The sequence below is a fragment of the Anopheles aquasalis genome, chromosome 2 (genome assembly GCF_943734665.1).
Source record: "Anopheles aquasalis chromosome 2, idAnoAquaMG_Q_19, whole genome shotgun sequence".
Classification (NCBI taxonomy): Eukaryota; Metazoa; Arthropoda; class Insecta; order Diptera; family Culicidae; genus Anopheles; species Anopheles aquasalis.
In genome coordinates, this window is record NC_064877.1 from 67,168,147 (window position 1) to 67,178,146 (window position 10,000).

The 10,000-nt window shown below is 50.4% G+C and overlaps 2 protein-coding genes across 5 annotated transcripts in view; one reads left to right on the plus strand and one right to left on the minus strand.

Moving 5' to 3' along the window:
• Nucleotides 1–10,000, minus strand: part of LOC126572972 (inositol-pentakisphosphate 2-kinase) — a 72,187-nt gene that overhangs the window by 7,653 nt on the left and 54,534 nt on the right. Inside the window, exon 4 of one of the 4 annotated variants that reach the window (XM_050232722.1) lies at nucleotides 7,093–7,136. The exons of 2 other annotated variants lie outside the window; for them this stretch is intronic. The gene's annotated coding sequence lies outside the window, so the exon portion shown is untranslated. Of the gene's footprint in view, nucleotides 1–3,979; nucleotides 4,245–7,092; nucleotides 7,137–10,000 lie in introns of those variants that run through there. One more of the 4 variants, XM_050232724.1, reaches the window with a different exon arrangement.
• LOC126572982 (uncharacterized) lies at nucleotides 798–1,639 on the plus strand. The gene is made up of 4 exons (XM_050232738.1): nucleotides 798–852; nucleotides 933–1,097; nucleotides 1,186–1,344; nucleotides 1,423–1,639. The coding sequence occupies exons 1-4, from the start codon at nucleotides 802–804 to the stop codon at nucleotides 1,588–1,590; spliced, it is 543 nt and encodes a 180-aa protein (XP_050088695.1). The 5' UTR covers nucleotides 798–801; the 3' UTR covers nucleotides 1,591–1,639.

A 10,000-nucleotide genomic window follows, 5' to 3' on the forward strand; every position in this document is an offset into this window, starting at 1 on the left:
CCGCTCTGCTCGGTTAGCAAAAGTGGCGATCTACAATAATTAAACAAAGAGATGGAAAGCTTAAATCAGCAGCTACACGTGGTGTATACCAGTCTTTACACGGATGATTCACACGATTTACACTTGAACTGGACGTTCTTATCATCCAACCACCACCACACACCGCGTGTGGCCCCGCCTGAAACACGCTCCATGTGGCTGCAGCAATCGCCCATTGAGGGGCCGTAAAACAATAATTCAACCGTCGATTTGGGGACTTTTCAATCTGCTGAGAAACTGCGACTAACGGACTCGATGGAAGTTCAGTGAGGACAGCTAGATAGGGGGGGGGGGGGGGGGGGGTTCTTCTTATCACAAAAACACGTTGTCATGATTACCGGTGATCCAGTTTCGCTCTAAATAAGACCTCAAACGTCAAGTGCATGGTGACGACTACAAAGGACTTTCCCGCGGATCGTACCATCGATAACCACTCACCGGGTATCGGAAAGTAGCACGAGGAAACCATTCTCTTCTAATCTTTTGCTAGCGCCTCCGTTGGAAGGTCTCATTCGAGTGGAAGATGTGGAAACACCTCAGTGCAATTGCGTGCAGTTCATTGGGACATAGAGCTAAACAGGAAGCCCTGAAATGAGTATCCCGATACATTATCACCAGCACTGTTACATGTTGGTGAAACATGTTTCCCGATTCTATCAAACACTGACCACACACGCAAACGCTGAGGCTGGGCTGAGGTGATACCTTTCGGTTCAAACCAAGCACCACATCCTGTTTTCATCGTCGATACCCAGCAGCAGCATGGCGAACGTCGTTCTGTGGTTAACGTTGCTGGTGGCGCCCATTGCTCATGTCCGTAAGCCAAATTAAAGCATTAACCGTGCACCAATATTGCCACCGTGAACTGGCTCACAAATTTCTCCATTTCGCAGACCAAATTCGTGGTGGATTTGCAAAAATCCTTTCGACCGTGCGAAAACTCGAAAGCTCCGTTCCCGGTGGATATCTCGGGCTTACGGATTTTCCTCTCGGAAGATGACGATATGACGTTTGATGGGCCGATTGTCGTTACCAAAGATATGCGTCCACCGCTTGGTGTAAGTTTCGTTCCGTGGCATACTCCGGATGGCGTCGCCTACTACACCTCTCTCGTCTCGCCCCTGCTCTGCACATGCTCTTCCACAGTTTGCCTTCTACTCGCAAAAGCAGGAGCACGGCGAGTGGATGCCGATGCCGTACGGTAAACGGGTACTGGACCTGTGTGCTGTCCTGCTATCCGCCTCGGATGTTTGGCACCCGATAACGAGCAACATGAACCAGACTCGCTGTCCTTTCAAGAAACACGTAAGCTCAGACCAGCAACGGAGGTCCAGAGGGCCTAGTATTTGATCCATTATAGTATCCATTTCTTCATCCCCACAGCATACCGAACACTTCCATATGCTGAAAACGGGACTGTTTGGCTTCGAGGATTATCTGCAAGAGTTTACCGGCGAGTGGCGAATATTCGTGGAGCTGACGGTGACGAGGGTGGCACCGTTTCCGGAGGTTTCGTGCATTATGACTGAAGTGTCGATAGTCGAACATTGATGGCCGGATGGTTGTTGGTACTAAATGGCTGGCTGTTGCCCAAATTAAAGCGCGAAAGGCTTCCGTTTCTTTCATTTCGGCTCCACGGTTGATGACATACTTTTCAGCGCGCGCACAGTTTTCATTTTCCGTCAGACACCTCGTCCTCGTCTCTCGTTCACACGGATTAACATCAAACGGTGCTACTGCGATTGCTGCTGCTGCTGCTGCTGCTGCTGCTACCGTCTGCTACCGCCTGCTAGTTGCAATTGTTTCCAGCCCCACTTGTCGAAGTATGCGCTGCTTTGGGTTCAACGGTTCGCCTTGGTAAAAGTAGAACGTTGACAACGCGGTGGATGACGATCAACATTGTGGGCACGATGGCGGTGAAACGTGAACGTGAATGTGCCCGCGCATATACGTTCTGGTTCTGGCGCGCTGTGCTAGTGCCTAGAATGGGTTTTTGCGTTCGCGTTTCGTTTCAGCATCATTTTGGTGTTTCATTTTGTTGTTTCCAGGTCGACAGCACCCCATTAACGGTGTTTAGCCATTAATCACACACGCGCGAGAAGAACGCGTACGGTAATCTCCCCGTTCGTCTCCGTTGATCATTACGCGAAAAGTGCCTCAATAATGGCCGCTCCGTAGCCTCCAAAAACTAGTCCGTGCCAAGTGGCGCGGTGGTGTGGCCACTTCGCGAGTGGCGAGAGTCCGGTAGGAGAGGAAACCGTGTAATCGCCCCCGTTGCTGAAGGTGGCCACCGCATGCTTTCTCGCCAACCACCCCCCCCCCCCTCCCAGCAGCCTAGATGACTAGAGGCTGCGCAGTACACCATAACCGCCGCCGTACCGGACCGCCTGCCACCGGTTATAATTGTTGCAATGAGAAATTCGATTTCGACGCTTCCATAATTCAATTATTGCGTCTAGCCCTCGATCATCGATCGCCACACCCCCCCCCCCCCCCCCCAAACAAACCGCATCGGCATTGACCATTTTGCCATCGGACATCTGGGTGCTGGCCGCCCTGCCCCGCTATTCGCTCCGTCCGATATGCTGATTTGCGAGCGTGAACCAAGCAGAACCGAATCAAGTGTTTTTTTTTCCTTCGGTGGTACAGTGAAGCGCGAAAATTGTCGGCATCCCAGATGACCTTAACCCACCATCACCACCATAATGGTTGATAATGATGGATGGACTGCAATCGATTAGAACGGATCGTTAACCATCGGACCTAACCACGGAACGACTGCTTATGGAATGTCCAGTCGCGCTGTGATGCCTCTTTGGTTGACATATTGCCGTTGCTCTCAATGTGTAGTTGTTATCCACATTCACTTTATTTCTACAAGCGCTTCTGTGCAATCTGTGTTAATTATAGCTTTGATAATCCACTAGAACATTGCAAAACATGTTTGTCAAAACTCACTTGCTGACGTGACTAGCTCTAATCTAGCAACTAGTCGAAGATTATCTGTTGAAATCTTATTTAATTTTTATTCTAATAATTTTAACAATAGTTAGTCCAGATTGGTTTAACAAAAAAAAACATCCCACTGCCGATCACCAAAACAGCAACGGTATTAAAGCGAACGAACAGTTACGGCCAGCACGGTCAATGTTAACGTTTTTTTTTACCTTCAAACAGTACTGTACCGCTGAAGCACCACACGAGAGGCAACCGTGAGCGCTGTTGTGGGTAGAGCAACCATAGCTGCAGCTAATTGCAAATGAGATCAATAACGATCATTAAAGCAAAATCTCGGTCTCGGTACCGCTTTGCACCGCCAGCGCTCTACTTCTGCATCCCACCCCACGCACACGGCTAGCGGCTAGCAACAAAAGCATAACTGTGCGCTAAACCTACATCTCAACTGAAGTAAAGATAAATATTGGTTTCCAAAATCATCCCTATACCTGGGGTAGTTCTAGAAGTAGAACTCACAAACAGACCAAGGGCGGCCCATCCGGTGGCCAAGAAGAAGCGAGGCATGAGACGCAAATGGAGTCTCTGTTTACCAATGCTCGTTTTTCTTGTGAAGGAGAACTTTTTCAAATGCTACCGTTTGAATAAGCAATGGCATAGCCATGCAGCAAGTTCTCGACCACCACAAACACACACGCGGACACAGGTAGCTCGAGGACTACAGAACAAGGAGAACGCATCAACACGGATTCCCCGCCAGCCACCAATTGACGTCATCAATAAGGCAATTAGAATCGTCGGAAGACAATTGGATCGCGTACATCACACTGCACTCAGCACGCGCCGAGAGAACACCACGCTTGCTGAGGTTCCCTGGTAGAAGGAACGAAGAACCAAGTGCGCACACCAAACCAGGTACCATCATGTGTGCATTGGCGGAAGCCTTGAGAAGGCGATTCGCTCAATCGTTCCTATACTCACGTACCACCACTGCTCGGTGCTGCTCTCTTGACGCAAGCCTTGAATGCCGCGGCCACCGTCCGTCCGTCCGTCCGTCGGCACAATCACCTCGATTGGAACCCCACCGATGTCCTCCAAGACGCGTAACACACACACTCACATACACGACGACAGCCACAAAGATATTGCCCGTTGGTTCGCCTTGTTTGACCGGAAGCATGCCCGGAACACGGAAGAAACGGAACGGAGTGCGGCGATCCCGAGCAGTTAACGGTAAATGGCCCCCACCACTCCGGGTGGCGCGCTGATGCTTCCGACAAGTTGGCAATTGAGCGAATGCGAAACTATGCCGCGAACTTTGCTGCTCCACGACACGGCAAGCAGACACCGCGGTTACTATACTATTCCTAGATGAAGGGAGGACAGAGTGTCTGTGTTGGCACACCCAGCAGACCCGGGGAGTAAAGGTCTCGCGGTAACCTAGGGCAAACCAAGCGGGGGCACACATACACTACGAGGTTACATCACTCCTGTGAGACCGCCTTAGGACAACTGGATCAGACCTGGAGGATTGCCTAACCCTAGACCGCGTCCGTCGTCGTACTTCTTTGGGGTGGGCCTGGGTGCCCAAAACCAGCTCCATGTTGTCCGTGCTCCACGATGATGAAACGTTGACGACGATGATGATGATGATGATGATGCTGACGACAAAGACATACGGAGCCACTCTCGCACCTGGGCATAGCGCGCGATCGTATCGACGTCTGCACGGACGTCATCTTCATTCATTAACTAATGTGGGCGGTGGCAGTGACTACGGTAGGGCGCTAGCAACTTGGCTGCCGCGCCTGGTTGGTGGCGTCGTACATTCAAATTAGCGTCACCAACCAACTCCCTCGAGAGCGCCTTGCCTCTTGCCGAAGAGAGCAGCACCACTCTTATCCCGGATATCCGTTACGGTTGTTACGGAGTGGATGCTGTGTGACAAGGCACTGGCACTGTTTCAGGCTCACTGTGGCACCCTTCTGCTCGCTCGCTCTCTCTCGAGCTGACTCGCAAAACTGCTGTTGATAAAGGAAAGGAAAGGCGAAAACTTTGGCGGCACCATTGGTCATCGGTCGGCGCTGTTGTAACAGTGGCACGACAGCTGTGCACGTTATGGAGTGACGTTGGTGGCCACGATGGTGTGACGCGTTATTGCGAACGTCATGGTGCTGCTTTCTAGCGCGCAGTCCGTTCGGTTGTAACAACCGAACGTAACTGCACCAGGTGACAGGCATTTGGGGAGGGAGTGCGATCGATCTTCAATCGATTTGATCGATCATAGGAGGTGTGGCGGTATGTTCCAGCCTTTATTTTTGAAATTAAACACAGATCATCTTGAAAAGTAAAAAATGAAACTGTTTAGATGATAAAGCAACGAATAAAAAGTCAAATGCTCTCTTTAATGCTAATTTAATTTCAATAAAACCGTCTGTCCAACACAGATCATGATGATGGTGAATGAATTAACTTTTATTCTTTCAAAAAAATAATGAATATTAATTAGACGAATAGGCACATTAATGCTTGAATTAATGAAGAGAGGCTGCGGCTACCACGCACAACATTGCTAACTCTAGTCCCCATTACGTATTCCACTGTACGCTCCTTCCTCCCATCCAACCGACCAGCAGCATTAGGATAATTGCAAAAAAAAACGATCGTAACCGAACCATTATGAGTGTGTTCCAGGTGAATATTTAACTGAAAAGCGGCCAATCGGGTGGTGGTGGCCATTGCATTGACAATAATTATGCAGAATGACAAAGCCACACATGTGTTTGCACGGCACCAAACGATCATACCTTCACCACCAGACCGTCGCGCCATTAACGATCAATGGCATTTGACAATCCATCGGTGTCGAATGATCCAACGGCTGCAACGAGGACACCGACACAGAGAGAGAAAGAGCGCCAAAGGGAGAGACAAACACTCTCGATTTAACTAATCGATCCAGGTGAACAATCATGCCCCTCCGTAGATCATGTGTCGAATAACAGACATAGCGAGGCTCACCAACCCTCCCACAACAGCTTACAAGCGGGGCCGATACCTGTGCCAAACTTACTGTACAAACAATTAAACCGTACACCAACAACCGACCGACAGTGGGTTGTTCGTCAAATAAATTAACTTTTCCCTCGCCGGGTTTTTTCGTTCGCTTTCGTGTCACGCTCGAAACCGTGTCACGTTGCCCGCGATCCCCCGGTCCCACTGGGCAAGGCTCAGGGGGGAGGACCGACCGTTTATGTTGGCTTTTTCCTTCGTTTTTTTTTTGCACAATTCGATCCACTTTTACCTCCCCCAAATCTCTTTCCCAATGTGAACGATGTGCGTTCAGGGCAGACAAAAGGGCAGAAAGGGTTTAATCACACATGCATGATGATGTGGAAGGGGCGGGATGAAAGTGGAGGCTTGATCTCGTTCGATCACAATGGACGCAGGTAATGTGCAGCGCAAAAAAGGCCCCCCAGTTTCACGTTTAGAGGAAGAGAGGAAGAGAGAGAGAGAGAGTCGAACGCATCGGAACAATGCTAGCCAAGCGTTTCCGTGGTGGCCAACAGACTGGCTGGCTTGCTGGCTGGCTGGCTGGCCAATGGAGTTCCGATGCATCCGATGTTGGTGTTGCCTCTTTTTTTAGGGCCATTTTAAAGGATGCCGGTTGGAAGGCATGTGGATGGTGGAGTGAGTGAAATTTGAATAGCAAAATATGCACGTTACGCTTGATGGCCGTAAGTACCCATACACCGATGGCTGGCTGGCTGGGTGGGATGGTACCTGGTGCCGCCTAATGAGCAGCTCCCCGGCCTGTCTGGCTACGTTGCTGCTGATGGTGACGCTCCGGCACCAGGTTGTTGTCGGGTTTTGTCTGGCAGGTAAATGGTACTTCCTCCTCTACTGCTGCTGCTGCTGCTGCTGTGGGGAAAGTAGCCCCGATAAAGGTGCGTCTCTATTTGGACAGCAACCCCCCGGGATTTGGGCGACGGAGCCCCACCACAAAATTCCATCCCAAACACAAAGCAGCAGCAGCCGAAGACGACCAGCAAACAATGACGCCAAATGGCGGCGCGCTAGGGAGAAAACATTACTCACTGGGATAAGATCACACCCACCGTGGCCTGCGCTCCCACGTGAGCCTACAAAGAGATAAAGGGAGAGAGGGAGAGACCCACATTGGATTAGTGATGCGCTGATTCGCATGGAACAAAGCGCGAGGCTGGCCACTGTCTGACGGGTTGGCCAAGAGGAAAAACGCGTCCATACGGTGCCATAGTCAATCCTAATGCAGAGGGCATCACGTTGAAATCGCCACGATTCACGCGACACGGTTATGAGTAGCAGCAGCAGCAGCAGCAGCAGAACGATCAGGTTGTTGCAGGTTGACAAAACAATGGATCGGGGCCTTTTCGCTCAATTCCCCACCGTGGTACGCTAATGATTCATCCTAACGCCACTGGACACGCTTAACTGTTGCGCCATCAGAATGGAGAGTTCAAAGGTTGCGCGCGAGCGATCGCGATTGATGTTGCCCAGAGGTCGTTCTATGATCGCTTTCGATGCGCAGATGAATGTCAATTTTATGCATGATTATCTACCACAAAAAAGATTCTTACAAACCTTGCTCTGCCCCTGTCTGGCTTCTGCCTATCGCGTGCGCCAAGCACGTGAGTTCACGCGTTCGCGTCATACTTCGCTCCAAAAAGGGAAGGCCCCGCACTTCTTTTCGCTCATTCCATAATGAAACCATATTATCGCCTGATCTGGCACTGCCACTGGAAACTGATGGCGAGCTGACACTGGTGGTGGGCTAGCTAAGCTGCTTACTACATCGCACCCGATCGCGGTGGCATGCAATGGGATGGTGGTGGTGTGTGCTAAGAATACTGACCGGGGCACACGCCATGCCATAACAGACGATACGACGACACGACGACGACGACCACCAACGCGGTAAGCGAGCCAAATTTATCTCACGTGTCGTCGTCGAGAGGGTCTCGAGAGGTGCTACTGCAAGATCGATACTGTCTGCCCTGCCCAGTGGAGGCCCAGGAGGAGGTCGTGTGTCTTAATCGCATCGATCCATCCTCGGAGCTATCGCCCCTGCGGCCACAATGCACAAACCGTGGCGGTGTGTGGTGCTGGGGTGCTACGCAATCGAGTGACCGCCGCCAGCTTATGACGAAAGCATCGAATCGACGTCTGCACGTGTGGCGAGAGGAAAGGTTCAACAAACTATTGGCAATTGTACACTCACAGCACAGCAAAACGGAATGGTGAAGTAGAACGGATCTACTACACACGCGCATCGTTTTGCCCGCTGCTTTCGATTCTGCTGGCTCGCACCGCTTGCCTTGATGGACGCGGCCACCGAACTCGAGAAATCGTGTAATCGCGATGCGTTACAATTTTTGAGCGCTAACTGCAATGCGAACGGGTCCATCTTATGGAATGGCCAAAATTGGAAAGGGGGCTAGGCTTGCTGAGATCCTTCGGTACAAAGCGAGACCATAGGTATGGTTTTCGGGGGGCCGACCCTGTTCATCGCACCGCTAGGGCCGTTCACCCAACCGGTGGGGTGTGGCTCACACCGTGCTCGATTTCACTGTCCATACTAACGGACTATCTTCTTGCCTTTGCGGTCAGATTGATGGGCTTTCGAGACACTTGCAGCAGTGGAACTGTAATGCTTGGGCAGAACAACGCAGCCTCGGTTCTAGTTTTGTAGAGAACGCATGATGATTATACTTAAAGTATTAAAAAAGTTATTTAATATTCTCATCTTAATACAAGTTTGCACACAGGTTAATAAGAATGTAAGAATATGTCAAAGCGTATATAAAGAATCTTATGTTTACTTATGTTTAAACTTGATAGACCTTAGACATAGAAAAATGACTCCTCGAAAGACAAGATCAGGGCATATCTGTGAGTACAACGTGAATGCTCAACATTGATACCTGAATTAATCATCGAAAGGCATTGTGCCTATTGTTTCATAATCTCCAAAACCCCTTTTTCCCTTCCATACCCTCCGAAAGGCGCATAAAGATATACGATTGCCGGTGCCTAACAGGACAGGATCCCGATTCGCACACTTTCCCCACCGTAAAATGCTAATCCACCAGCTTAAACAGTCCACCGAAAACCTTTCTCCTAGACACCTCAAAACTCGAAACACAATCTTACGCCAGCCTCGCAAAGCTCACAGAAGATCAAACACTCACTCTCATCACCCAAAAAGCAGCGTCGACGACGAGTCAGCGGTGTTCCGATTGTGCCACTGAGGCACTGTCGCAGAAGCGATTGACCGCGGCATAAAAAAAGGTGCGCGAAAATTATTTAAATCACATGCATTGCACGGCCGGACAAATGGGTGACACACCGCGATGATGTCGCTGCGGCCGTGCACTTTTATACGACAAAATTTCCCACAAAATTTACATCACTCTGGGCCAGAGCCAGGCGGCGACGGTGGTGGCGACGGTGGTCTCAATCTATTCGCGGTCAGTTGTTAGCCATTCGCTTGTTGCATGAATAAAATATCGGACTGCACAACAACGCACCCAGCGAGTGGTGCTACCGAGTGTAAATGTATACATTTATGATCGAAATGGACCCCGTACAGACTCCACCATGCCCACAAACATACACATTCTGCGGGCAGGTATTGTGAAAATGGGGAATTCAAATGTTCCATTTCAATTGCATCTCGCGCAAAGGCCCCGGGGAGTCTCCTGAACTGTCGGCCTCTCTTTCTCTCTCTCTGTGTGCGCCTGGTTAGACTTGCAAATTCCGTTGGTGGCTCGCAGCCGATGGTGAAATCTTCGCTACATTCTAAGTTCGAGTGCTAGTACAGCTGTAAGCAAGCAAGAGGCAGACTCTAATGGAGTGTGCTCCGAGGGCTGGGGCCATTGCAATCCTTGCCTGCCTGCCTGGTTGTCTGACACCGCCTTGTACGACATATGCACGATGGATAACCTTTAAGCGGAGAAGCCCGGCA

Coding starts and splice junctions, on each gene's coding strand:
- LOC126572982 (XM_050232738.1), top strand. CDS start 802: ATGGCGAACGTCGTTCTGTGGTTAACGTTGCTGGTGGCGCCCATTGCT. Junction 1,098..1,185: donor ATATGCGTCCACCGCTTGGT/GTAAGTTTCGTT, acceptor GCTCTTCCACAG/TTTGCCTTCTACTCGCAAAA. Junction 1,345..1,422: donor GCTGTCCTTTCAAGAAACAC/GTAAGCTCAGAC, acceptor TCATCCCCACAG/CATACCGAACACTTCCATAT.